This window comes from Heteronotia binoei, chromosome 2 (genome assembly GCF_032191835.1).
Source record: "Heteronotia binoei isolate CCM8104 ecotype False Entrance Well chromosome 2, APGP_CSIRO_Hbin_v1, whole genome shotgun sequence".
NCBI lineage: Eukaryota > Metazoa > Chordata > Lepidosauria > Squamata > Gekkonidae > Heteronotia > Heteronotia binoei.
In genome coordinates, this window is record NC_083224.1 from 14,604,643 (window position 1) to 14,632,635 (window position 27,993).

A 27,993-nucleotide genomic window follows, 5' to 3' on the forward strand; every position below is an offset into this window, starting at 1 on the left:
CCCCAGGGGCATCCGGATTGCCTCGACTGGCTTTTTTGGCCCTGGTCCCGACCCGGTGGAATCAATTCCCTGTGAAGATTCAGGCCCTACCATTTGTTACCATTCTGGGGGGGTCATCTACACTTTCATTTGACCGACCTCGGAAGGATGGAAAGCTGAGTCAACCTCGAGCCGGCTACCTGAAAGCCCAGCTTCCGCCGGGGATCGAACTCAGGTCGTGAGCAGAGCTTAGGACTGCAGTGCTGCGGCTTTACCACTCTGCGTCACGGGGCTCCATTACGTCTCTATTAAAGCGACAGGGTATTCTTTTCCCTTGCAAACCCTATACACAGAAAAGTTGCAACTCTCCAGCAGCAGGACTCCTTCCCAAGACATTGGCTGTCTCAGTAAACAGTACCAAGAGAGATAGATCAGAGGTCCATAAGGATAAAGAGGCAGCTTCCTCAAAAGCCAGAAACGTTATCCACAGAAGCATCACCTTGTCATGGGTACTGGGGACCCTGCAGAAGAAGCTGAGCCTGCAGAAGAAACTGTGCCCCTGCCACCTGCACCAGTGCCCCTGCCTCCTGCTGGAGAAGATCCAAGCCCCCCTGCCTCGCCCTCTCGGGTGGCTCGTGTGCGTGACCGCCCTCGTCAGGACCTCAAGGATCGGAGGAGGGTGGCACGCTCACGAGCAAAATGCTCCCTGAGCCCTGAGTTTTGAAAGGATTCTGGCCCTTCTAGGAGTGAGGGTGCTTGAGTCTCAGCAGGATCCTGGCTGCCCTCTGAGCCAGCAATTAGCCCAAATGGGCAACAGACAGCAGAGGGCTATATAGTTGTGGGCTTTGGGAGGAGCTTTGTGGAAGCAACTAGTCACTTACCTGATGTTCCAGCATCCACTTTGGCTTTTGACTTTGGCTTCTGGACCCCCTGACTCTGGCATTGACTTCTGGACCCCCTGACTTCGGCTTCTGAACCTGTGACCTGCGATACCTGGACTGTGATTCGGTTTTGGCGCCTTGGACCCTCTTTGCTCACCAGCTACAGACCTTGGACTGCCCCTGGACTTAGCCTGACCTGGCCCCAGCTCGTGACACACCTCATCGTAATTGGTGTCGTTCAGATCTTCATCGTCATCGTCAGCTGTCTGGTTTTTCTTCATCTGATCCCCGACGGTTCTCTTCCCTGGAGGCGCATGGCGATCGTCCACTGGGTCGTTGGCATCTCGAGCGGGACCAATATCCGAGCGAGTGGTAAAACCTGTAGCACTAGAGAGACGGGAAAGCGGAATATTCAATGCTGAACAACTGACAGGGGTTACTGGGGTGCTTCGCTGCTCGTCCCCCTTCCAAATCACTCACTAACACCTCATCCACGTAGATCAATCCAAGTGGGCAGCCGTGTTGGTCTGAAGCAGTGGAACCAAGGAGGAGTCAAGTTGCACCTTTAAGACCAACCAAGTTTTATTCACAACGTCAGCTGTCGTGTGCTCTAAGCACACTTCATCAGACGAGGAATCAGGTACAGTGAGCAAAGCTACATATAGCTGGTAGGCAGTCTGGAGAGCCAGTTTGGTGTAGTGGTTAAGTGTGCAGGCTCTTATCTGGGAGAACCGGGTTTGATTCCCCACTCCTCCACTTGCACCTGCTGGAATGGCCTTGGGTCAGCCATAGCTCTGGCAGAGGTTGTCCTTGAAAGGGCAGCTGCTGTGAGAGCCCTCTCAGCCCCACCCACCTCACAGGGTGTCTGTTGTGGGGGAGGAAGGGAAAGGAGATTGTAGGGCGCTCTCTGTCCTTGAAAGGGCAGCTGCTGGGAGAGCCCTCTCCAGCCCCACCCACCTCACAGGGTGTCTGTTGTGGGGGGGAAGGTAAAGGAGATTGTAGGCCGCTCTCTTTCCTTGAAAGGGCAGCCGCTGTGAGAGCCCTCTCCAGCCCCACCCACCTCACAGGGTGTCTGTTGTGGGGGAGGAAGGGAAAGGAGATTGTAGGCCGCTCTCTTTCCTTGAAAGGGCAGCCGCTGTGAGAGCCCTCTCCAGCCCCACCCACCTCACAGGGTGTCTGTTGTGGGGGAGGAAGGGAAAGGAGATTGTAGGCCGCTCTCTTTCCTTGAAAGGGCAGCCGCTGTGAGAGCCCTCTCAGCCCCACCCACCTCACAGGGTGTCTTTTGTGGTGGGGGGGGAAGGGAAAGGAGATTGTGAGCCGCTCTGAGACTCTTCGGAGTGGAGGGCGGGATATAAATCCAATATCTTCTTCTTCTTCATGGGATCATCAATCTGTACCATGTTGCATTCTAAACCACTGCCTACCAGCTATATGTAGCTCTGCTCACTGTACCTGATTCCTCGTCTGATGGAGTGTGCTAAGAGCACACGAAAGCTGACGTTGTGAATAAAACTTTGTTGGTCTTAAAGGTGCAACTTGCCTCATCCATGTGTTGGGGAAAACATTAAGGGGCTGGAAAGCCTGGAGTCTCCTGTCCCAAGTCCACATTTGGAGGGTCAGGCTAGCTGGGTACTCTCCTTGCCAGGGAGAAACAGAGTCACAACCAATGCTGCCATCTGAATTCAGTTTATTAGATCCCAAGTAGAACACGGTAAAGACACACGAAACATATAAAGAAATACATGGCGTACACTCAAACTTACAAAATTTATATAGGAACAGAAGAACATAAGAGAAGCCCTATTGGATCAGGCCAATGGCCCATCCAGTCCAACACTCTGTGCCACATAAGAACATAAGAGAAGCCCTGTTGGATCAGGCCAGTGGCCCATCCAGTCCAACGCTCTGTGTCACATAGAAGAAGCCCTGTTGGATCAGGCCAGTGGCCCATCCAGTCCAACGCTCTGTGTCACATAAGAACATAAGAGAAGCCCTGTTGGATCAGGCCAATGGCCCATCCAGTCCAACACTCTGTGCCACATAAGAACATAAGAGAAGCCCTGTTGGATCAAGCCAATGGCCCATCCAGTCCAACACTCTGTGCCACATAAGAACATAAGAGAAGCCCTGTTGGATCAGGCCAATGGCCCATCCAGTCCAACACTCTGTGTCACATAAGAACATAAGAGAAGCCCTGTTGGATCAAGCCAATGGCCCATCCAGTCCAACACTCTGTGCCACATAAGAACATAAGAGAAGCCCTGTTGGATCAAGCCAATGGCCCACCCAGTCCAACACTCTGTGCCACATAAGAACATAAGAGAAGCCCTGTTGGATCAAGCCAATGGCCCATCCAGTCCAACACTTTGTGCCACATAAGAACGTAAGAGAAGCCCTGTTGGATCAGGCCATTGGCCCATCCAGTCCAACACTCTGTGTCACTTAAAAACATAAGAGAAGCCCTGTTGGATCAGGCCATTGGCCCATCCAGTCCAACACTCTGTGTCACATAAGAACATAAGAGAAGCCCTGTTGGATCAGGCCAGTGGCCCATCCAGTCCAACGCTCTGTGTCACATAAAAACATAGGAGAAGCCCTGTTGGATCAGGCCAGTGGCCCATCCAGTCCAACACTCTGTGTCACATAAGAACATAATAGAAGCCCTGTTGGATCAGGCCAATGGCTCAGCCAGTCCAACACTCTGTGTTACATAAGAACATAAGAGAAGCCATGTTGGGTCAGGCCAATGGCCCATCCATCCAACAGACTGTGTCACAGAGTGGCCAAAACAATCAGGCACCATCAGCAGGTCCACCAGTCGGGCCAGGATACTAGAAGCGCTCCCACAGTTGCCCCTCCCAATCACCAAGAATACAGCTGCTGGGAGAGGCCTCTCCAGCCCCACCCACCTCACAGGGCGTCTGTTGTGGGGGAGAGAGATAAAGGAGATTGTGAGCCGCTGAGACTCTTGAGCGGAGGGCGGGATATAAATCCAATGTCGTCGTCTTCTTTTTCCTCTGCCAGCCTTCCAGCAGCACTCTCTGGAGCTTTAGCGCTGGGGCGGCGGCGAAAGAAAGCACCAGCAAGCCCCGCAAAAGCTCCCCTCCCCCCGCCTCCACTGCTTCCTCCCCACTTGCCTCCCATGTGATCGGAGAGCGGAGGTGGCAGGTGCTTCTTCAGGGCCTGCTGATGCTTCCTTCCTCCGCCATCCCAGCACTAAAGCTCTGGAGAGCACTGGGGAGGAGTGCCGGCTTTCCCACAGCTTCTCCCCCTGATCACATGACCAACCGGGGGGGGGGGGCTTGAAAGAGTCCCAGGAGGAGCCGACGCTGCACGGGGTGCGAGGGAGGAAGGGAGGGGGAGGCGCAGCTGATAGGAGGGGCCATACTAGTCAAAGGGGGTTCGATGGAGGGGCCATGCCGCCCCGGGGCCCCCTGTGGCTACGGGCATGCTTTGCTCATGCAAACCTATCCTATAACCATACTTGAAGTTGCCTTCTACTGGATCAGGCCCTTGGCCCGTCAGGGCATCGTGTCCTGAAAGTGGTAGCAGCTCTCCACGGTCTCATGCAGAAGCCTTTTCACATCATCTGTCGCCCTGTCCTTTTTAACCGAAACGTTAGGGATTGAGTCTGGGGCTTTCTCCATCCCAAGCAGATGCTCTGAGCCACGGCCCACTCCCCTTCTGTCAGAGAGAAGCAGGAAAATGGTCCGATTGAAAGAAGAGATGTTTCATCCTTTCCCTTCAGCTGTCAGCGCCAAAACATTCGGGAACAAGGAATCGTCTGCTTTCTCCCCACAGAACCCTTGTAAATGCATTTAGCAACTGGTTCAGCTTAAAAAAATAAATTACAACTCTAGCGCGATAGAAACCGGAGAGCGTTGCGCTTTATGTAACTTTTATGAAAACAGCAGATGCCAAACATTACAGCGGTACTATTTGTTGTTTTTTTACTCTCAACATTGAATATGCCTTAAACTCATACAAATCATTCCGACTTCTCTTGCGTTCTGCCTTTTCTTCCAAGCCCACGTTCGCAGTCCTTAAGACAAATCCATCACGATTTGTCACAGGATACTATAGCTGCTTGAAAGAGCTAGAAGAATGTTGATGCTGGCTGAATGTTCAACAGCATGGGAGGGAGGGAGGGAGGGAGGGAGGGAGGGAGGGAGGGAGGGAGGGAGGGAGGGAGGAAGGAAGGAAGGAAGGAAGGAAGGAAGGAAGGAAGGAAGGAAGGAAGGAAGGAAGGAAGGAAGGAAGGAAGGAAGGAAGGAAGGAAGGAAGGAAGGAAGGAAGGAAGGAAGGAAGGAAGGAAGGAAGGAAGGAAGGGGGGAGGGAGGGAAGGAGGGAAGATGGGGAGGGAGGGAGGGAGGAGGAAGGAGGGAGTAAGGAGGAAGATGGGGAGGGAGGGAGGGAGGAGGAGGGAAGGAGGAGGAATGAAGGAAGATGGGGAGGGAGGAGGGAAGGAGGGAGGAAGGAAGATGGGGAGGGAGGGAGGAGGGAAGAGGAATGAAGGAAGATGGGGAGGGAGGGAGGAGGGAAGGAGGGAGGAAGGAAGGAAGATGGGGAGGGAAGGAGGAGGGAAGGAGTTTCAGTGTATAAACTTTTGGGAGTCTAAGCTCCCTTAGTCAAACGGGAGATTTGACTCTCGAAAGCTTGCCTCCCACATGAAAGCTTGGACTCCTAACTATAAATATACACTGATGGGGTGCGAACTGATGGAGAATGACTAAAAAAAAGCTTTTAGAAAGTCAAGGAAGCTGTGTCTCCCTTTCTCACAATACAAGAACTCGCGGACAATCAATGAAATTGCTGAACTGATAAAAGGAAGTCCTTCTTCACCCAAATTCACTGTCACAGGAGGTGGTGGTGGCTACAAGCATAGACAGCTTCAAGAGGGGATTGGATAAGCATATGGAGTAGAGGTCCATCTGTGGCTATTAGCCACAGCGCATTAATGGAACTCTGTCTAGGGCAGTGATGCCCAGTATTCTTGGTGATGCGGGGGACAGTGGGATGGCTTCTAGTGTCCTGGCCCCACTGATGGACCTCCTGATGGCACCTGGGGGTGGGGGTTTTGCCACTGTGTGACACCGAGTATTGCACTGGACGGGCCATTGACCTGATCAAGCATGGCTTCTCTTATGTTCTCTTACGTTGGAGAGCCAGTTTGGTGTAGTGGTTAAGTGTGCGGATGCTTATCTGGGAGAACCGGGTTTGATTCCCCATTCCTCCACTTGCACCTGCTGAGATGGTCTTGGGTCAGCCATAGCTCTGGCAGAGGTTGTCCTTGAAAGGGCAGCTGCTGTGAGAGCCCTCTCAGCCCCACCCACCTCACAGGGTGTCTGTTGTGCGGGAGGAAGGTAAAGGAGATTGTGAGCTGCTCTGAGACTCTTTGTAGTGGAGGGCGAGATATAAATCCAATATCTTCATCTACCTCACAGGGTGTCTGTTGTGGAGGGGGGGAAGGGAAAGGAAATTGTGAGCCGCTCTGAGACTATTCGAAGTGGAGGGTGGGATATAAATCCAATATCTTCATCTACCTCACAGGGTGTCTGTTGTGGGGGAGGAAGGGAAAGGAGATTGTGAGCCACTCTGAGACTCTTCGGAGTGGAGGGCGGGATATAAATCCAATATCTTCATCTACCTCACAGGGTGTCTGTTGTGGGGGAGGAAGGGAAAGGAGATTGTGAGCCACTCTGAGACTCTTCGGAGTGGAGGGCGGGATATAAATCCAATATGTTCATCTACCTCACAGGGTGTCTGTTGTGGGGGAGGAAGGGAAAGGAGAGTGTGAGCCACTCTGAGACTCTTCGGAGTGGAGGGCGGGATATAAATCCAATATCTTCATCTACCTCACAGGGTGTCTGTTGTGGGGGGGGGGGAAGGTAAAGGAGACTGTGAGCCACTCTGAGACTCTTCGGAGTGGAGGGCGGGATATAAATCCAATATCTTCATCTACCTCACAGGGTGTCTGTTGTGGGGGAGGAAGGGAAAGGAGACTGTGAACCCCTCTGAGACTCTCCCAGCAGCTGCCCTTTCAAGGACAGAGAGCGGCCTACAATCTCCTTTCCCTTCCTCCCCCAACAACAGACACCCTGTGAGGTGGGTGGGACTGGAGAGGGCTCTCCCAGCAGCTGCCCTTTCAAGGACAGAGAGCGGCCTACAATCTCCTTTCCCTTCCTCCCCAACAACAGACACCCTGTGAGGTGGGTGGGACTGGAGAGGGCTCTCCCAGCAGCTGCCCTTTCAAGGACAACCTCTGCCAGAGCTATGGCTGACCCAAGGCCATCTCAGCAGGTGCAAGTGGAGGAGTGGGGAATCAAACCCGGTTCTCCCAGATAAGAGTCCGCACACTTCACCACTACACCAAACTGGCTCTCCTATTGGACTTATATCCCACCCTATACCCTGAATCTCAGAGTCTCAGAGAGGTCTCAGTGAGGTAGGTGGGCTGAGCGAGCTTTTTACAGCAGCTGCCCTTTCAAGGACAACTCCCGCAAGAGCGATGGCTGACCCAAGGCCATTCCAGCAACCTCCCCAACCATGAAACAACTTAATCCTCCAATACATTTACTGAGGTATTGACTTCATTTGTACCCTGCTTTTCTCCCCAATGGAGACCCAAAGCGGCTTACGTCCTTCTCCTCTCCTCCATTTTGTCCTCACAACAACCCTGTGAGGTAGGCTGGGCTGAGAGTGCATGACCGGCCCAAGGCCACCCAGTGAGCTTCCATGGCATATGTGGGAATTTATTCAAACATTTATTCGATGTGGCTCTTACATTGAGCAAGTTCAGCCACCACCACCCCGCTATAGACTTCAAAAGCCTTAGAAGCGTGGCTCAGGATGATGCTATGTTTGCATTATACACTTCCTAAAGAAGAAAGCACATATTTACCCAAGCGCAGACTGAGTTTTGTCACATGCAAGCCATCAAAAAAGGGGAGGTGATCTTACATTCGCGTACAAGTTACAGCTGTGTCCATTAATAATTGTGTGTGCATATATATAACGTTTTAAAGAGAGCCTCTTCCACTAGTCGCCTTCCCGGATGCATGCAAGGTGACCTTCGTCAAGCTATGCTCTCTGAGCCTAACCTACCTCACAGGAAGGGGAAGCAGAAGGTCCCAGGTTCAATCCCCGGCATCTCCAAAAAAGGGTCCAGGCAAATAGGTGTGAAAAATTTCAGCTTGAGACCCTGGAGAGCCCGCTGCCAGTCTGAGAAGACAATACTGACTTAGATAGACCAGGGGTCTGATTCAGTATAAGGCAGCTTCATGTGTTCATATGAACACTTGGAGTCCAGCGGCACCTTGAGGACCCCCCCCCCCTAAATTCAGAAGAAGAACATAAGAACGTAAGAGAAGCCATGCTGGATCGGGCCAATGGCCCCTCCAGTCCAACACTCTGTGTCACATAAGAACATAAAAGAAGCCATGTTGGATCAGGCCAATGGCCCATCCAGTCCAACACTCTGTGTCACATAAGAACATAAGAGAAGCCCTGTTGGATCAGGCCAATGGCCCATCCAGTCCAACACTCTGTGTCACATAAGAACATAAGAGAAGCCATGTTGGATCAGGCCAATGGCCCATCCAGTCCAACACTCTGTGTCACATAAGAACATAAAAGAAGCCATGTTGGATCAGGCCAGTGGCCCATCCAGTCCAACACTCTGTGTTACACAGTAGCCAATATATGTGTGTGTGTGTATATATATATGTATAGATACACACACACATATACACACATACATATACACACATATATATACACTAATTGCTAATAGCCACCGATGGACCTCTGCTCCATATTTTTATCCAATCCCCTCTTAAAACTGGCTTTGCTTGTAGCCGCCACCACCTCCTATGGCAGTGAATTCCACATGTTAATCACCCTTTGGGTAAAGAAGTACTTCCTTATAAGAACACAGGATCTTCATTGCTGTCAGATGGCCCTCTAGCCTCTGTTTAAAAACCTCCAAGGAAGGAGAGCCCACCACCTCCCGAAGAAGCCTGTTCCACTGAAGAACCGCTCTAATGGTCTTCCTAATGTTGAGCCAGAAACTCTTTTGATTTAATTTCAACCCGTTGGTTCTGGTCTCCTACCTTCTGGGGCCACAGAAAACAATTCTGCACCACCCACTATATGACACCCCTTCAAGGCCTTGAAGATGGTGATCCTATCACTTCTCAGCCACCTCCTCTCGATGCACACTGAAGACGTGTGCATGAACATGAAAGCTGCTACCTTAAATAAAACTCTGTTGATCTTAAAGGCGCCACTTAGCTCTGAGTAGAAGCTTCAGTTCTGGATATAAACTTTCCTGTGCATGCACAGATCTTCAGATATCTGATGAAGTGTGCCTGCGCACAAAAGCTTATACCCATGTGCAGAATATTATGGTTTTAATCAGTGCTTAATGCTTTATATTAATATTGGTTTTATAATAATTATTGTATTTTATGATGTTAATATGCTGTTAGCTGCCCTGAGCCTGTTTGGAGGGAGGGCGTGATATATATGCATGGATGGATGGATGGACGCCCAGAAATAAACATTAAGGTGTCACTGGACTCAGACTTTGTTCTTCCGGTTCAGACCCACAGGATTACCCACCTGAACCCATCTCACAGGGCTGTTGTGGGGATTTTAAAAAGGGGGATAGAACAGTGCAAGCAACTTGGGTCCCTATGGAGGGAAGGCATAAATGAGGAATAAATGTGTTAAATTGGGGGGGGGGGGGTGTCGACACACTGTCAAAGGCGCCCTTACGTATTTTTTTGTTTGAAACGGTTTTAAAAGCTGTCTCGAGGCCTCCATCCACTCCCTTGAAAATGCACGCAGGCTGCAATCATACACATTAAATAAATGCACTTTCAAACTGGATTTCCAGTGTGAGCTGACAAAATCCAGTGAGAAAGTGCACTGAAAGTGGATTGAAAGTCCAACCAGTTTTGCACGTTGGCCATCCCTGGTTTAGAGAATACATTTAAAGTTGCTTTCTTTCCACCTCTCTCTCCCTGGCCCCCATTTATTCTCTCTCTTCTCCCCCCCTCCTTCCCAGCTCTCAAACATCTGACATTCACATCTTGCAGCTCTCAAACATCTGATGTTTATTGCAGGAGTAGCCAACGGTAGCTCTCCAGATGTTTTTTTGCCTACAACTCCCATCAGCCCCAGCCAGCATGGCCAACGGCTGGGGCTGATGGGAGTTGTAGGCAAAAAACATCTGGAGAGCTACCGGCTGCGGCTGATGGGAGTTGTAGGCAAAAAACATCTGGAGAGCTACCATTGGCCACCCCTGGCTTAGAGAATACATTTAAAGTTGTTTCTTTCCATCTCTCCTTCCCTTGCCCCCATCTATTCCCTCTTCTCCCCCCTCCTTCCCAGCTCTCAAACATCTGACATTCACATCTTGCAGCTCTTAAACATCTGATGTTTATTGCAGGGGTGGCCAACGGTAGCTCTCCAGATGTTTTTTTTGCCTACAACTCCCATCAGCCCCAGCCAGCATGGCCAATGGCTGGGGCTGATGGGAGTTGTAGGCAAAAAAACATCTGGAGAGCTACCATTGGCCACCTCTGGCTTAGAGAATACATTTAAAGTTGCTTTCTTTCCATCTCTCCCTCCCTTGCCACCATCTATTCCCTCTCTTCTCCCCCTTCTTCCCACCATCTATTCCCTTCTCTCCCCCCCTTCTTCCCAGCTCTCAAACATCTGACATTCACATCTTGCAGCTCTCAAAACACCTGATGTTTATTGTATGTGGCTCTTACATTAGTGCAAAATTACATTAGTCTGGTCTAGTGCAAAACTGTTGTGTGGTCGCAGCCATAATGTTGGGGGGGGGGGGGACCACTTTGCACAGGGCCAGAGGCCTTTTTGCACGGAGCCCTCTCCCCATGACCAGAGGCCCCTTTTGCAAAACAGAAAGGCGACGCCTCGACCCACCTCTCTGAGAGGCCGGGGAAGGCCTCCTCCCACTCCCGCCCTCCCGCCCCACTCGAGCCCGCTGCTCACCCGCGGCCCAGGCCCGGCACGTAGCCCAGCGGCGCCGGCATGCCCAGGAAGGGCTTCTTCTTCCTGTTCATCGTGCCCGTCAGCGAGGCCGTCAGGCCCGAAGCCCCTCCGCCGCCTCCGCTGGAGCCCGCCGCGTTGGAGCCCGCCGGGGCGGCCCCGCTGGCCGAGGCCGACGAAGGAGCCGCGCTGGCGGCCATGATGGCGGCTGAGGGAACGCGGAGGAGGCGGCGGGAGAAGGAAGAGGCCGGGCCTGGCGGGACTGCTCCGCCTCTGGCGCCGAGGGGAGGGGAGGGGAGGGAAGGGAAGGCCGCGCGCAGCCAGAGCCCCTCTCGGAACAAAGCAGGAGTCAAGGGCACCTTTAAGAGCAACAGAGGTTTACTCAAGGGGCAGCCGTGTTGGTCTGCAGTAGTGGAACAAAGCAGGAGTCAAGAGCGCCTTTAAGAGCAACAGAGCTATATTCAAGCGGGCAGCCGTGTTGGTCTGAAGTAGCAGAACAAAATAGGAGTCCAGTGGCACCTTTAAGACAAACTTAGTTTTATTCAGAACAGAAGCTTTTGTGTGCTCTCTAAGCACACTTCCTCAGACGAGGAATCAGGTCATAGAATCACAGAGTTGGGAGGGACCTCTAGGGTCATCTAGTCCAACCCCCTGCACCTCCCCAACCTCCAGTGAGCAGAGCTACATATAGCTGGTAGAACAAAGTAGGAGTCAAGGGCACCTTTAAGACCAACAGAGTTTTATTCAAGAGGGCAGCCGTGTTGGTCTGAAGTGGTGGAACAAAGCAGGAGTCCAGTGGCACCTTTAAGAGCAACAGAGGTTTACTCAAGGGGGCAGCCGTGTTGGTCTGAAGTGGTGGAACAAAATAGGAATCAAGTTTGCACCTTTAAGACCAACAGTTTTATTCAGAACGTAAGCTTTCTTGTGCTCTCTAAGCACACTTCCTCAGACGAGGAATCAGGTCATAGAATCACAGAGTTGGGAGGGATCTCTAGGGTCATCTAGTCCAACCCCCTGCACCTCCCCAACCTCCAGTGAGCAGAGCTACATATAGCTTGTAGAACAAAGTAGGAGTCAAGTGCATCTTTAAGACCAACAGAGTTTTATTCAAGGGGGCAGCCGTGTTGGTCTGAAGTAGCAGAACAAAATAGGAGCCAAGTGGCACCTTTAAGACAAACTTAGTTTTATTCAGAACATAAGCTTTTGTGTGCTCTCTAAGCACACTTCCTCAGACGAGGAATCAGGTCATAGAATCACAGAGTTGGGAGGGACCTCTAGGGTCATCTAGTCCAACCCCCTGCACCTCCCCAACCTCCAGTGAGCAGAGCTACATATAGCTGGTAGAACAAAGTAGGAGTCAAGGGCACCTTTAAGAGCAACAGAGTTTTATTCAAGGGGGCAGCCGTGTTGGTCTGAAGGAGTCAAGTTTGCACCTTTAAGACCAACTTAGTTTTAGTCAGAACATAAGCTTTCGTGTGCTCTCTAAGCATACTTCCTCAGAGGAGGAATCCGGTACAGTGAGCGGAGCCACCCATAGCTGGTAGGCAGTGGTTTAGAATGCAAAATGTACAAACTTAAGATCCAATGACACAATAGTAAAATTAACAAATTGAGCAAATCTTTGAGCTGGTTAGCATAAGTGTGAGAAAGCAATAAAACAGTAACACGTCAAAATGTGAGAATGTCTGTCAGTCATTCGATTATATAAGCCCGGGTCAAAAAGAGGACATTACTTTCTCAGAAGTTTCGTTCCGCTTTTTAGCATTTGGCCAGAGCAAGATTCCAGCTTCATTCTACAGCAGGGGTGGCCAAACTTGCTTAAAGTAAGAACCACATAGAATAAATGTCAGATGTTTGAGAGCCAAAAGACAGATGTAAGAAGGAAGGAAGGAAGGAAAATAGATGGAGAAGGGAGAGGAGGGGGAGAGAGGTGAAAAGAAAACAACTTTAAACGCTGGCTTGGCTTGGAGAAGTGATTGAGAGAGAGAAATACCTTCCCCAAGCCAGCCAACAGGGTAGTGGGGGCTTTGAGAACCACACAATATGTGTGAAAGAGCCACATGTGGCTTCTAAGCCACAGTTTGCCCACCCCTGTTGTACAGGGAAACTGTTGTTATTCTAACACAGGAGTGTCGAACTTATCTGTTATGAGGGCCGGATCTGACATAAATGGGACCTTGTCGGGCCGGCCCATATCAGGCTGGGCCATGTGTGTTCCTGTATAAACTTTATAAAAGACACAAACACAATTAAATGTTTTTTAAAAAACAAGCAAACAAAATAAAATATGGTTAAAACATTAGCACTTAGTCTTAAATGTGTTTTCTTTGTATTTCTCCCATGGGATCCAGGGAACTGGGCAATGGAAGATCTGGCTCATTCCTTCACTGGAGGAGCGTCAGCCAATAGACGGAAGAGAGGCTTGGCTCAGTAGCTCTGCTGTGCGATTGAGAGAGCCTGACAAAGCAAGCTCTGCCTCCCGCCTTCCTCCCCAAGGGAGGAGCCTCAGCCAATGGAGAAAAAAAAGGATTTTGCTCTGTGGCTCCTGTGTGATTGAGCAAGCCTGGCAAAGCAAGCTGTTATGCAGAAGGAAGCAAGAGAGAGGGAGAAGGAAGAAGACAGTCAGTTGCTCAAGAGCCCTCTGGGGACCTGATTCAGCCCCTGGGCTGGATGTTTGACACCCCTGTTCTAACCCTTGCTTTAGAGGAGACCAATGGTATATTACAACGGACCAGTGTTCCCTCTAAGCTGAAGAGTGTGAGCTAGGTCACAGGTTTTCAGCCTCCAGCTCACACATTTTTGTCTTAGCTCAGGAAAAATGGCCCCTGAGCAAACTAATGTATGCAGTAGCTCACAGCCTTAATGCCAGTAGCTCACAAAGCAGAGTTTTTGCTCACAAGACCCTACAGCTTAGAGGGAGTATTGGTTATGACCTATGCTCCCTCTGAGTTATTGTGAGTTAGCTCACAGTTTGTTAGCCTTTGGCTCGCACATTTATGTCTTAGCTCAGGAAAAATGGCCCCTGAGCAAACTAACGTATGCAGTAGCTTACAACTTTTAACACCAGTAGTTCACAAAGTCCAATTTCTGCTCACAAGACTCCACAGCTTAGAGGGAGTATTGGTTATGATCAATACTCCCTCTAAGCTGTGGAGTTTTGTGAGCAAAAAATTCTACTTTGTGAGCTACTGGCATTAAAGTTGTGAGCTACTGCATACATTAGTGTGCTCTGGGGCCATTTTTCCTGAGCTAAGACATAAACGTGTGAGCCAAAGGCTAACAGACTCTTATCTGGGAGAACCGGGTTTGATTCCTCACTACTCCACATGCACCTGCTGGAATGGCCTTGGGTCAGCCACAGCTTTCACAGGAGTTGTCCTTGAAAGGGCAGCTGCTGTAAAAAGCTCTCTCAGCCCCACCCACCTCGCAGGGTGTCTGTTGTGGGGGGGGGGGAGGTAGAGGAGACTGTGACCGCTCTGAGATTCAGAGTATAGGGCGGGATATAAATCCCATGAATTCAAAATCCAATCCAACCTCTAGAACAGATGTCAAACATGCAGTTTGGGGGGCCGAATCAGGCCGCCGAGCATCTGCTTCCGATACCTTGCTTCTGTAGCAGGTAAATAACGAAGCCCCACACATTGCTTGGTTTGAAGCGAGGTATTTTACTTTGACATCAAAGCAGAACTTGTCAGCATAAGCTTCAAAATGACTAAGTTAAAATCATCAGCCTTCTGACCATTTTTATTCATCCCCAAAACAAGAAGACAAGCCCCCTCTTATCTAATTCAAATGCTCCGCCTCCTGCTTTCCTTCCAATAATTTCTTGTAGTTTCCCCCTGCTCTGTCCCTCTGTGTTATCAGCAAGAAGCTCCTTCTCTGCGGGGCCCCTGTGATCTTGGATTCACACTCTTAACCTGTCTGGTTTTAACAGTTTAGCAGACGCTCCTCTGAGGGGCCTCTTAACAGTCACTCTAAATGTTGCGTCAGACATTCTCTTTTGAAGGCACAACCATATTTTCCATTATTATTATTATTATTATTATTATTGTATTCATTAATTATTCAGGGGTCCCTCTTCACTTCCTTCTGCATAACAGCTTGTTTTGTAAGGCTTGTTTAATTGTACAGGAGCTGCAGAGCAAAACCTCTATTTTCTCCATTGGCTGAGGCTCCTCCCTCCCCCCCCCCCCCGTCCCCTGGGGAAGGAAGGAAAGAGCCAGAGCTTCCTTTGCCCAGTTCCCCGGATCCCATGGGAGAAATGCAAAGAAAGCATCTTTAAGACCAATGAGTGCTAATGTTTTAAAGTTTGGTGTAGTGGTTAAGCGTGCAGACTCTTATCTGGGAGAACCAGGTTTGATTCCCCACTCCTCCACTTGCACCTGATAGCAAGATTAGGTGGCACAGATACACACCTTGGGTCAGCCATAGCTCTGGCAGAGGTTGTCCTTGAAAGGGCAGCTGCTGTGAGAGCCCTCTCCAGCCCCACCCACCTCACAGGGTGTCTGTTGCGGGAGAGGAAGGAAAAGGAGATTGTAGGCCGCTCTCTGTCCTTGAAAGGGCAGCTGCTGGGAGAGCCCTCTCCAGCCCCACGCACCTCACAGGGTGTCTGTTGTGGGGGAGGAAGGGAAAGGAGATTGTGAGCCGCTCTGAGACTCTTCAGAGTGGAGGGTGGGATATAAATCCAATATCTTCATCTACCTCACAGGGTGTCTGTTGTGGGGCGGGGGGGAAGGTAAAGGAGATTGTGAGCCGCTCTGAGACTCTTTGGAGTGGAGGGCGGGATATAAATCCAATATCTTCTTCTACCTCACAAGGTGTCTGTTGTGGGGGGGGGGGGGAAGGTAAAGGAGATTGTGAGCCGCTCTGAGACTCTTCGGAGTGGAGGGCGGGATATAAATCCAATATCTTCTTCTTCTTTATAAAATGTGTATCTGTGCCACCTAATCTTAAATAGGTACGCACATGCCCTGGCCCGACATGGCCTGGCCCAACAAGGTCCCATTTACCGTATATTATATCCGGCCCTCATAACAAATGAGTTTGACACCCCTGAAGCTTAAAGGGAGAGGAATTTCTCATAAAAGAAAAAAGTCGGAGCACTGCCTGGAATTGAGGCTTCATTTCCCAGCAGATGGAGTACTTAACACATCGAACCTTTTCCTTCCCCAAGTAATTTTTTCAATATACAGCAACGGGTCGAGAAAGAAGCGAAAGGTTACTGTCTGGGTGTGTTCGCTTAGCATGCTGGCCCAGTTTCCCACACCAAGACTGCAAAGGTTTCATACCCTTTTATTTCTCCCCCCGCCCTCCCCCCCCCCCCCCCCGCCACCTTCTTCTTTTAAAAACCTCTGACCGAAATTAATTCATCCCCCAAGGGGATAAGTTCTTCACAGACCGAGCAAAATCCGACACGTTTTTCAACCAAACGATCTCAGCCAAGCTCTACCAAAGGGGCCACACAGGATTCTCATCTAAAAGACCGTTACGGGAGAGAAATCAATATAATATTTTAGTCCTTCTGCGTGAAGCTTAACTTTAATCGACGGGGGTGCGTTTTTTTCCCCTGGCGTTGCTTATTTAAGGAGTAATATCCGTAACGGAGGACTATGCAAAGCAATAAACTGATCCTGCCTTTCGTTAAACGGGAGAGCAAAGGTGTTTAATCGGACAGCAGACGCCATTTCTGGGTTGCTAAGGATGCTCCGGTGCCGTGAAATTGATGCGATTGTAAAATGAGAGAGCAATTTCACAGATATATTCCTGCTTCAACAGAAGGAGCTAAGGGCCCACTTTTGATAGGCTTTTCTTCCTCCCTCTTCCACCTCCTAATCCCAGAAAGGGGAGGGACCCGAAGCAAGACCTCCAAAGATGACTGTACTAGTTGGACTGGTTCCTAAGCGGGCAGATGGACCTTTGCATAGGTTGGTCCCAAACCATTTAGGGTTTTGATTTTAAACAATTTATTGGTAGCATATGGTTACAAAGCTTATCTATTCCTTAATTTTTTCTTTTTTCACATTAACCCATATGACATTTCCATCCCCCCTCCCTCCAATGTTGACTTCCCCGAGGTTATAAGTTCAAATCCATACTAAAGGCACTTCTGACTGCTCAAAGTTCCATATATATATTCTTACAACTAAAAAAATGTCCAATATTTCTTTACTTTCCAAGTTTTCTCCATATATCCTTTAAATTTTCTCCACTCCCTTTTGAATATCTCTAAATCATAGTCTCTTAGTGTTCTGGTTAATTTGTCCATTTCACACCACGATAAAACTTTCATGGTCCATTCCCATTTCTCTGGTATTTTTTCTTGCTTCCAAAGCTGCGCGTACAAAGTCCTAGCAGCTGATAACAGGTACCAAATTAAAGTCCTGTCTTCTTTTGGGTATTTTTCTAATTGTAATCCAAGTAAAAACGTCTCTGCAATTTTCTTAAAATCATAGCCCAAAATTTTGGTGATTTCTTGTTGTATCATCTTCCAGAATTCTTTCGCTCTTTCACATGTCCACCACATATGGAAGAAAGAACCTTTATGTTTTTTACATTTCCAACATCTATCCGACATTTTCTTACTTATCTTAGCCAATTTTTTCGGAGTCATATACCACCTATACATCATTTTAAAACAGTTCTCCTTAATGCTTTGACAAGTTGATATCTTCATTGAGTTCTTCCAGAGGTGCTCCCATGTTTCCATTTGTATTTCTCTATTCACATTAATTGCCCATTTGACCATTTGAGACTTTACTACTTCTTCTTCTGTAGACCATTTCAATAATAACTTATATACTTTTGATATCAATTTTTCATTGTCACCTAACAGGACTCTTTCCCGTTCTGTTTGTTCTCGTCTAATCCCCTCTGATTTTATGTCATTTTCCATCAAACTTTTAATTTGTTGCATTTGAAACCAGTCATAATTGTTATTTAGCTCTTCTGAGGTTTTTAATTCAATTTTGTCTCCTTGAATCTTAAGCAGTTGGTTATATGACATTTCTCTTTTTTCTTCAGAATCGGCTGTTATTTTTATTACTTCTGCTGGCACTATCCATAATGGTTTTCTCTTGTCCCCGTATTTCTTGTATTTTATCCAAGTATTTAGTAATGTATTTCTGACATAGTGGTGAGAGAAAAAACCATCCATTTTATTCTTCCCATAGTACATGTATGCATGCCAGCCGAATCTATTTCCGTGAGCTTCTAACCACAGAGGTTTTTTGTCTAACAGCATTATCCAATCTTTTATCCATGTCAAACAAACTGCATCGTGGTATAGTCTTAGATCGGGAAGTTGAAAACCTCCCCAAACCCTAAATTGTATTTGTTGTTCAGTCGCACAGTCGAGTCCGACTCTTTGTGACCCCATGGACCAAGTCACGCCAGGCCTTCCTGTCTTTCACCATCCTCTGAAGTCCACTCAAATTCATGTGAGTTACATCAGTCATGCTGTCCAGCCGTCTCCTCTTTTGCCGTCCCCTTCTTCTTTTGCCTTCTGTCTTTCCCAGCATCAGGGTCTTCTCCAGGGAGGGCTCCCTTCACCTTTGGTGGCCAAAGTATTGGAGCTTCAGCTTCAGCATCTGACCTTCCAGGGAACAGTCAAGGTTGATTTCCCAAAGGACTGACTGATTGGATCTTTTTACATTCCAAGGGACTCTCAAGAGTCTTCTCCAACACCACGGCTCAAAAGCGTCTATTCCTCTGCGCTCGGCCTTCCTTATGGGCCAACTCTCATGGCCATATATTACTATTGGGAATACCATTGTTTTGACTAGATGGACTTTTGTTGGCAGGGTGATGTCTCTACTTTTTATTATTATTATACCACCTAGGTTTGCCATATGGGAGTGGGTTGCCATTTCCTTCTCCAGTGTACCTGGAAACAATTTGGGAGCCTGTGTAGATGGCCAAGAATGCAGTGATATGGTCCCTATAACCCACCCTGGTCAACATCGTGGCCACAGCATTCTGAACCAATTGAAGTTTCCAAACACTTCTCAAGGGCAGCCTCAAATTATTACATCTCAATTCATCACGAGCCAGCTCGCAGAGAGGTCTTAAGTGAGAGAAGTCGTAAGAACGTAAGAGTCTTGCTGGATCAGACCAATGGTCCATCTAGTCCAGCATCCTGTCTCACACAGCGGCCAACCAGTTCCTCTGGAGGGCTGACAACAGGGCAGATAGGCCAAGGCCTTCATAAGAATATCAGAAGAGCCCCACTGGATCAGACCAGTGAGGGTCCATCTAGTCCAGCCTCCGGTCTCACACAGTGGCCAACCAGTTCCTCTGGACTTCCCACAACAGGGCATAGGGGCTGAGGCCTTCATAAGAACATCAGAAGAGCCCTGGTGGACCAGCAGTTCATCTAGTCCAGCTTCCTGTCTCACACAGTGGCCAGCCAGTTCCTCTGGAGGGTCAACAGCAGGGCATAGAGGCTGAGGCCTTCATAAGAACATCGGAAGAGCCCTACTGGATCAGTCCAGTGGCCCATCTAGTCCAGCATCCTGTCTCACACAGTGGCAAACCAGTTTCTCTGGAGGGCCGGCATCAGGGCAGAGAGGCTGAGGCCTTCAGAAGAACATCGGAAGAGCCCTGCTGGATCAGACCAGTGGTCCATCTAGTCCAGCCTCCTGTCTCACACAGTGGCCAACCAGTTCCTCTGGAGGGCCGGCAACAGGGCAGAGAGGCCGAGGCCTTCATAAGAACCTCAGAAGAGCCCTGCTGGATCAGACCAGTGAGGGTCCATCTAGTCCCTCACAGAGTGGCCAACCAGTTCCTCTGGATGACCAGCAACGGGGGACAAAGGCCGAGGCCTTCCCCTGATGTTGCCTCCTGGCTCTGGGATTCAGGGTCTTAGTGCCTCTGAATGCGGAAATTCCCTGAAGTAGAGGGCTAGCAGATGGACTTCCACCCTGAGACTAAACCCCAAAAGTTGAGTCATGGGGCCCAAAACTGACAACCCTATGCGCAAAGCAGGCTAGGCTGGCAGGCCTAGGGTTGCCAACCAGCAGGTGTCACCTGGAGATCTTCTGCTATTACAGTTGATCTCCGGATGGCTAAGACGAGTCCCCCTGGCAAAAATGGAGGGTGGACTCTGTGGTATTATACCCTGATGCCGTCCCTCCCCAAACCCCATCGTCCCCAGGCTCCACCCCCAAATCTCCAGGTATTTCCCAACCCAGAGCCGACAACTCTACATTGACCCCACCTCACCTAGAAAGGGCGTCTGAACCTAAGGTTGCCTATCCCTGGTTTGGAAAAACAAAGAAACGCTGTGTGAACAATTAAAGTAACACACATGCAGGGCTTTTTTTATAGCAGGAACTCATTTGCATATTAGATTACCCCCCCTCGATAGAATCATAGAATCCTAGAGTTGGGAAGGGACCCCAGAGTCATCTAGTCCAACCCCCTGCACAATGTAGGAAACTCACAAACACCTCCCCCTAAAGTGCTTGGTGAAATACAATCGTATTTCATCGCTGTCAGATGGCCATCTAGCCTCTGTTTAAAAACCTCCAAGGAAGGAGAGCCCAGTTAAAGCATAGAATCATAGAATCCTAGAGTTGGAAGGGACACCACCAGGGTCATCTAGTCCAACCCCCTGCACAATGCAGGAAACTCACAAACGCTTCCCCCTAAATTCACAGGATCTTCATTGCTGTCAGATGGCCATCGAGCCTCTGCTTAAAAACCTCCAAGGAAGGAGAACCCACCACCTCCCGCGGAAGCCTGTTCCACTGAGGAACCGCTCTAACGGTCAGGAAGTTCATAGAATCCTAGAGTTGGAAGGGACCTCCAGGGTCAACTAGTCCAACCCCCTGCACAATGCAGGAAACTCACAAACACCTCCCCCTAAATTCACAGGATCTTCATTGCTGTCAGATGGCCATCTAGCCTCTGCTTAAAAACCTCCAAGGAAGGAGAGCCCACCACCTCCCAAGGAGGAAGCCTGTTCCACTGAGGAATCACTCTAACTCTTCTTACAGGGCCTATTGTAAGCTCTTGGAGGATTGGCTACATCAGGGGGGTTGTAACCTAATATGCAAAGGAGTCCCTGCTACAAAAGAAAAGCCCTACTTACATGCAACAGTTATGATTGCATTTCACCAAGCACTTATATTTTTCATTAACATCTCAACATACCCTTTATCACATATGTCATACTTGATATTTGATAGCTTTTTTGATTCATAAATCACAGTCCCCTATCAGTGTAACTGTGCATTCTTCTTAAAGACGCAATCCTTAAGTCCTTCGTGCAAAAGCATCATTCCGGTCACCACCCGTGTAACTGGTAAGCTGTCTTCCTTTTGAAAACTGCAGGTGATGACACCAGAGATAACCAGGTGGTTTAATTTAAAAAAAATGCTAAAAAATCAGCTCCCTATGGAGATCCAGGCCCTACCTGAGCTACTGCCATTTCGTAAGGCCTGTAAGAGGGAGCTATTCCACCGGGCTTTTGGTTGAGGCAGCAGGTGTCCTATTCCACCAACTCTTGGAACTCTTCTATCAGTAGGTCTTCCTTGTTGTGACATCAGGCTTTATAGCAGGGGTGGCCAAAGTGTGGCTCTGGAGAGCCAGTTTGGTGCAGTGGTTAAGTGTGCAGACTCTTATCTGGGAGAACCGGGTTTGATTCCCCACTCCTCCACTTGAACCTGCTAGCATGGCCTTGGGTCAGCCATAGCTCTGGCAGAGGTTGTCCTTGAAAGGGCACCTGCTGTGAGAGCCCTCTCCAGCCCCACCCACCTCACAGGGTGTCTGTTGTGGGGGAGGAAGGGAAAGGAGATTGTGAGCCGCTCTGAGACTCTTCGGAGTGGAGGGCGGGATATATATCCAATATCTTCATCTACCTCACAGGGTGTCTGTTGTGGGGAGGGGAGGGAAAGGAGATTGTGAGCCGCTCTGAGACTCTTCGGAGTGGAGGGCGGGATATATATCCAATATCTTCATCTACCTCACAGGGTGTCTGTTGTGGGGGAGGAAGGGAAAGGAGATTGTGAGCCGCTCTGAGACTCTTCGGAGTGGAGGGCGGGATATAAATCCAATATCTTCATCTACCTCACAGGGTGTCTGTTGTGGGGGAGGAAGGGAAAGGAGATTGTGAGCCGCTCTGAGACTCTTCGGAGTGGAGGGCGGGATATAAATCCAATATCTTCTTTTACCTCACAGAGTGTCTGTTGTGGGGGGGGGAGGGAAAGGAGATTGTGAGCCGCTCTGAGACTCTTCGGAGTGGAGGGCGGGATATAAATCCAATTTCTTCTTCTTCTTCTTCTACACATATTGTGTGGCTCTCGAAACCCCCACTGTTGGCTTCCTTGGAGAAGGCATTTAGCTCTTTAAATCACTTCTCCAAGCCAAGCTAGCTGGCAGCTTGGAGAATGCATTTAAAGTTAAAATGGCTTTCTTTCCACCACTCCCTTCCTCCTATTTGCTTTCCTCTCTCCATCTTGCGGTTCTCAAACATCTGACGGTCATATCTTGCGGTTCTCAGACATCTGATATTCATGTCTTGCGGCCCTCAGACATCTGACGTTTATTCTATGTGGCTCTTTAAGTTGAGCATGTTTGGCCACTCGTACTTTATAGCCTTGTTGAGATGCTGAATGGGATCTTAACACCATCACTTCTTCTGGGGCCAAAGTCAAAGTTTATTAAAAACAGTCATAAGACCAGCATACAAAATAATATAAGATAATACATTATAAGAACATGGCAATAGACAGTTACAGCCATAATTCCTTCTGGAGCCAAAAACCGTACTCTGTGAAATGTGCCCTTTCCGGAGATTGTGAGCCGCTCTGAGACTCTTCGGAGTGGAGGGCGGGATATAAATCCAATATCTTCTTCTTCTTCTTATAAATAAATAAAACAAAAATATCAACAGCAGCAAGAACAAAAAACCACCTTCTCTGGCTCCAAAGATCCCCCTCTACCGCCCTTTCCAACCTTGGCAATAATCAGCCAAAGTGAAGAGTTGGAAGAAGAGAAAATGGCAGAGTTTGACATGCGAGTATCAAAGGAGGTTTCAATGTCGCCGGTAATGAGGCGGTGCTCTTGGCTTGAGACACTGAGTGGTTCGGAGAATTCTTTGTTCTCCACTCTGATCAGCGACATTCTTATTCGTTATGTTTTGCTCGGCGTTGGCAGAAGGCCGAGCGCTACCCAGCCGGAGTGTTAAGACCTGGAACATCAATAGACAAGTGGCATTTTCCCCCTCCCCTACAGAAGAGAGAAGTGGGATGCAGAGAGAAAGAGAGAGAGAATGTGGTGTCTTTTTCCAGTTCAGTTGCTTTCCTGAGTATAATAATATTACAGGACTGCTCCAGGAAACAAAGGCTGTGGTTAGACGTGGGGAGGGGGGGGGGTGGTTTGAAGGATTAGCTGTGTTTTTCATCACCGTATCTCAAAAAAAGATATTATAGCACTGGGAAAGGTACAGAAAAGGGCAACTCAACTGATGAAAGGGATGGAACACCTTCCCTGCGAAGCAAGGTGAGAAAGGTTAGGGCTCTTTCGCTTGGGGAAATGACGAACGAGTGGTGACATGACAGAGGTCTGCGAAATCGTGCATGGGATACCGAAGGCAGGGAAAGAAGACCTTTTCTCCCTTTCTCGCAATGCAAGAACTTGTGGGCACTGCATGAAATTAATGAGCGGTACGCTTAGAACAGAGAAAAGGAAGGACTTCTTCACCCAAAGAGTAATTAACGCACGGAATTCATCCACAGGAAGCGGTAGTGGCTATAAGCACTACCGCTTCCTGTGGATGAATTTAAGAGGGGATTGGAGAAACATCTGGAGCAGAGGTACATTGGTGGCTACAAGGTACACTCTGGGGCACTGAGGTTCTGTATTTTTCGTGCTTGGTGGGACAGTAGTGGGAGGACTTCTGGAGTTCTGGCCCTGCTGGTGGACCTCCTGATGGCACCTGGCTTTTGACCACTGTGTGACACAGAGTGCTGGACTGGAGGCGGCTGAGAGGCGGTATGATCACCATCTTCAGGTCCTTGAAGTGTTGTCATTGTTTTCTGTGGCCCCAGAAAGTAGGACCAGAACCAATGGCTTGAAATTAAATCAAAAGAGTTTCCAGCTCAACATTAGGAAGAACTTCCTGACGGTCAGAGCGGTTCCTCAGTGGAACAGGCTTCCTCGGGAGGTGGTGGGCTCTCCTTCCTTGGCGGGTTTTAAACAGAGGCTAGATGGCCCTCTGACAGCAATGAAGATCCTGTGAATTTAGGGGGAGGTGTTTGTGAGTTTCCTGCATTGTGCAGGGAGTTGGACTAGATGAACCCTGGAGGCCCCTTCCAACTCTAGGATTCTAAGTACTTGAAGGGCTATCATACAGAGGATGGTGCAGAATTGTTTTCTGTGGCCCCAGAAGGTAGGATCGGAACCAATGGGTTGAAATTAAATCAGAAGAGTTTCCAACTCAACATGAGGAAGAACTTCCTGACCATTAGGGTTTGTAGAATCTTTCGGGATCAAGTGCCGTGTTCTACTGGAGAAAGTTTTCCTTCCAGACGTTTCGTTCTCAGCTGCGGAGAACATCCTCAGTGGTGTTGCAGCCGGAGCAGGCGCTCTGACCTTCTTGGCTGCTGTGCATTGAGTGGGGCCAGGGCTGCTGAAGAGCTGCTATTTGTAGGCTGGAGGGGGTGTGATGAAAGGGCAATTGGTTTGTGGATGTGCCCATTGTTTGGTGGGGCTTCCTGGAAGGGTAGTGATAAGGAAACTGGCTGTTGAATGTGACCATTGTTCTGTGTTAATTGCTGGGAAGGTTGGAAGGGGTTTGAAGATAAGGAAGATGGTTGTTGACTGTGCTGATTGTTCTGTGGAATTTGCTGGTTGTTCTGAGACTTTCTGCAATTTATAGTCTGTAGGGTGTTTTGCAGAGCTGGGTACCAAGATTGGTGGATGAAAATGCCTTCTTCCTTTCTGTTAGAATTGTGCAGGTGTTTGTAAATCTCAATAGCTTCTCTGTTCAGGCGGGTATGATAATGTGAGACCGTAGATAGGACTTCAGTTCTTTCAAAGTGGATGACGTGGTCTCCTTCTTGAAGTGCATGTTCAGCTACAGACCGTAACTTCCTGACCGTTAGAGCAATTCCTCAGTGGAACAGGCTTCTTCCTTGGGAGGTGGTGGGCTCTCCTTCCTTGGAGGTTTTCAAACAGAGGCTAGATGGCCCTCTGACAGCAATGCCGATGCAGCAAATTTAGAGGGAGGTGTTTGTGAGTTTCTTGCATTGTGCAGGGGGTTGGACTAGTTGACCCTGGTGGGGTCCCTTCCAACTCTGTGATTCTACATGGAGGCGTGAGGAATCAAACCCAGTTCTCCAGAGGAGGGTCCGCTGCTCTTAACCACCCCACCATGCTGACTCTCCCTTTGGGATCAGAGCAGCCTCGTCTCTATTTTGACTGACTGGAGGGAGCAATAGGACAAAATTATTAAGGAGGGGGCATTGTTCAGTGGTTGAGCACCCGCCTTGCTTGCTGAAGGTCTCTGGTTCTGTCCGTAGCCTCTCCAGATGAAAGTGATTCAGGTTAGTGTACTGTAGAGCCAATTTGGTGTAGTGGTGAAGTGTGCAGACTCTTATCTGGGAGAACCGGGTTTGATTCCCCATTCCTCCACTTGCACCTGCTAGCATGGCCTTGGGTCAGCCATAGCTGTTGCAGGAGTTGTCCTTGAAAGGGCAGCTTCTGGGAGAGCCCTCTCAGCCTCGTCCACCTCACAGGGTGTCTGTTGTGGGGGGAAGAAGATATAGGAGATTGTAAGCCTCTCTGAGTCTCTGAGCCAGAGAGAAGGGCAGGGTATAAATCTGCAGTCATCTTCATTTTCTTCTTCGTTTTCTTCCTTTTCTTCTTCTTCGGCCCTGGAGAAAGCTCTGCCACAGGGCTTTTTTTGTAGTAGGAACTCCTTTGCATATTAGGCCACATACCTCTGATGTAGCCAATCCTCCCAGAGCTTACAGGGCTCTTTGTCCAGGGCCTACTGTAAGCTCCAGGAGGACTGGCTACATCAGAGGGGTGTGGCCTAATATGCAAAGGAGCTCCTGCTAGAATTCCACCCCTGGGCCACACACCCCTGATGTAGCCAATCCTCCAAGAGCTTACAGGGCTCTTTGTCCAGGGCCTACTGTAAGCTCCAGGAGGACTGGCTACATCAGAGGGGTGTGGCCTAATATACAAAGGAGCTCCTGCTAGAATTCCACCTCTGGGCCACACACCCCTGATGTAGCCAATCCTCCAAGAGCTTACAGGGCTCTTCATACAGGGCCTACTGTAAGCTCTAGGAGGATTGGCTACATTAGGGAGGCATGGCCTTTTATGCAAAGGAGTTCCTGCTACAAACCCCCCCCCACCTGCTGGTAACCTTGGAGAACAGCTGCCAGTGAGCACTGGGGTAGTAGAAGGCCGCTGGAAACAGCTCTCTCTTCCCGCCACGGCGGCTTCCTTTAGAGACGCTTCGACAGATGCTTTTATGGCGTCTCTGTTTTGCATTGACAAGTTGTGTTCATTCAATATTCTCAAGCTAAAAATAAGCCCACGTTGTGTTGGAAAGCAGCGACCCAGTGGAGGGCAGATGTCTATGTGAAAAGAAGACAGAATAAGGCCTGGGAAAATACTGGAGACGTTTTTTTCCCCCACCGTCATGATGCAATTACATGCATCCTGAACAGCTGCAGCGCTTGTCAAGGGAAGGTGCCCCAGGAAGGCTTGCCAACCTCCAGGTAGCACCGGGAGATCTCCTGGAATGACAACCAGAATCCAGGGAACTGTGATCAGCTCCCCTGGAGAAAATGCCCGCTTTGAAGGGTGAACTCTGAATAGGGTTGTCAAGTCCAATTCAAGAAATATCTGGGGACTTTGGGGGTGGAGCCAGGAGACTTTGGGGGCGGAGCCATGAGACTTTGGGGGCGGAGCCAGGACACAACTGAACTCCAAAGGGAGTTCTGGCCATCACATTTAAAGGGACCGCACACCTTTTAAATTGCCTTCTGTCCATTGGAAATAATGAAGGACAGGGGCACCTTTTTGGGGGGCTCATAGAATTGGACCCCCTGGTCCAATTTTTTGAAATTTGGTGGGGGGGTGTTTTGAAGAGAGGCATTGGGTGCTATGCAGAAAATTTGGTGCCTCTACCTCGAAAACACAGCGCCCCCCACAGCACCTCAGATACCCACAGATCAATTCTCCATTACACCTTATAACAGGGATGGCCAAAGGTAGCTCTCTTGATGTTTTTTGCCTACAACTTCCATCAGCCCCAGCCATTGGCCATGCTGCCCTATAGAAATCAGTCTCCATAGGGAAGAATGGAGTGCCCAGCAGACATTCCCCCCCCCCCGGTTTCTGATGAACCTGAAGTGGGGGGAGTGCCTCCAAACGGGGGGGTCCCCTGCTTCCACCTGGGGATTGGCAATAATGAACAAAGGGATCACCGTGGAGATAAATTACAAAAAAAACCCAAACTGTTTCGCTTTCATAAAGTTTCGGTTTCATCCCTGGGTCCCCAAAATGCACCGTATTGGTCCAATAACAACCTTTACTAGAATTGTGTTATTTGTATTTTTTTTTCGTATAAACAATTTTTATTAGTAACATATGGCAGCAGAATTATATCTACAACGTATAAAGAGCTTAAAATAAAAAAAAAAATCTTTCTACCCCATATCTTACTTTCCTCCCACCCCTCCCTCCATTACTTGACTCCAGCCAGTGTTATTTTTTAAAAAAAAAAAAACAAATATTAAAGGTACCCTTAACTATAAAAATCTTAATCATCAAAAATTGTCCAATGTCCTTTTATTTTCCACTCTTTCTCTACGTATCTTCTGAATTTCTTCCACTCCACATTAAAAAGTTCCAAATCATAGTCTCTTAGTTTTCTTGTTAATTTGTCCATTTCACTCCATGACATAACTTTTGTAATCCAGTCCCATTTTTCTGGTATTTTTTCTTGCTTCCACAGCTGCGCATACAACGTCCTAGCAGCTGAGAGCAAGTACCATATTAAAGTTCTATCTTCTTTTGGAAATTTTCCCATTTGTAATCCCAGCAGAAAAGTCTCTGCCTCTGTTATTTGTATTTTTAAGGTGGTTCCCAC

The 27,993-nt window shown here is 48.9% G+C and overlaps 1 protein-coding gene across 1 annotated transcript in view; it reads right to left on the reverse strand.

Moving 5' to 3' along the window:
* LOC132567780 (pre-mRNA-processing factor 6-like) overlaps window positions 1-11,114 on the reverse strand; it is a 79,726-nt gene extending 68,612 nt beyond the window's left edge. The window contains 2 exon segments of the mRNA XM_060233470.1: window positions 1,079-1,247; window positions 10,887-11,114. Coding sequence (XP_060089453.1) covers window positions 1,079-1,247; window positions 10,887-11,083 — 366 coding nt within the window. The 5' untranslated portion in view covers window positions 11,084-11,114.
* Window positions 11,115-27,993: the final 16,879 nt, after the last annotated feature.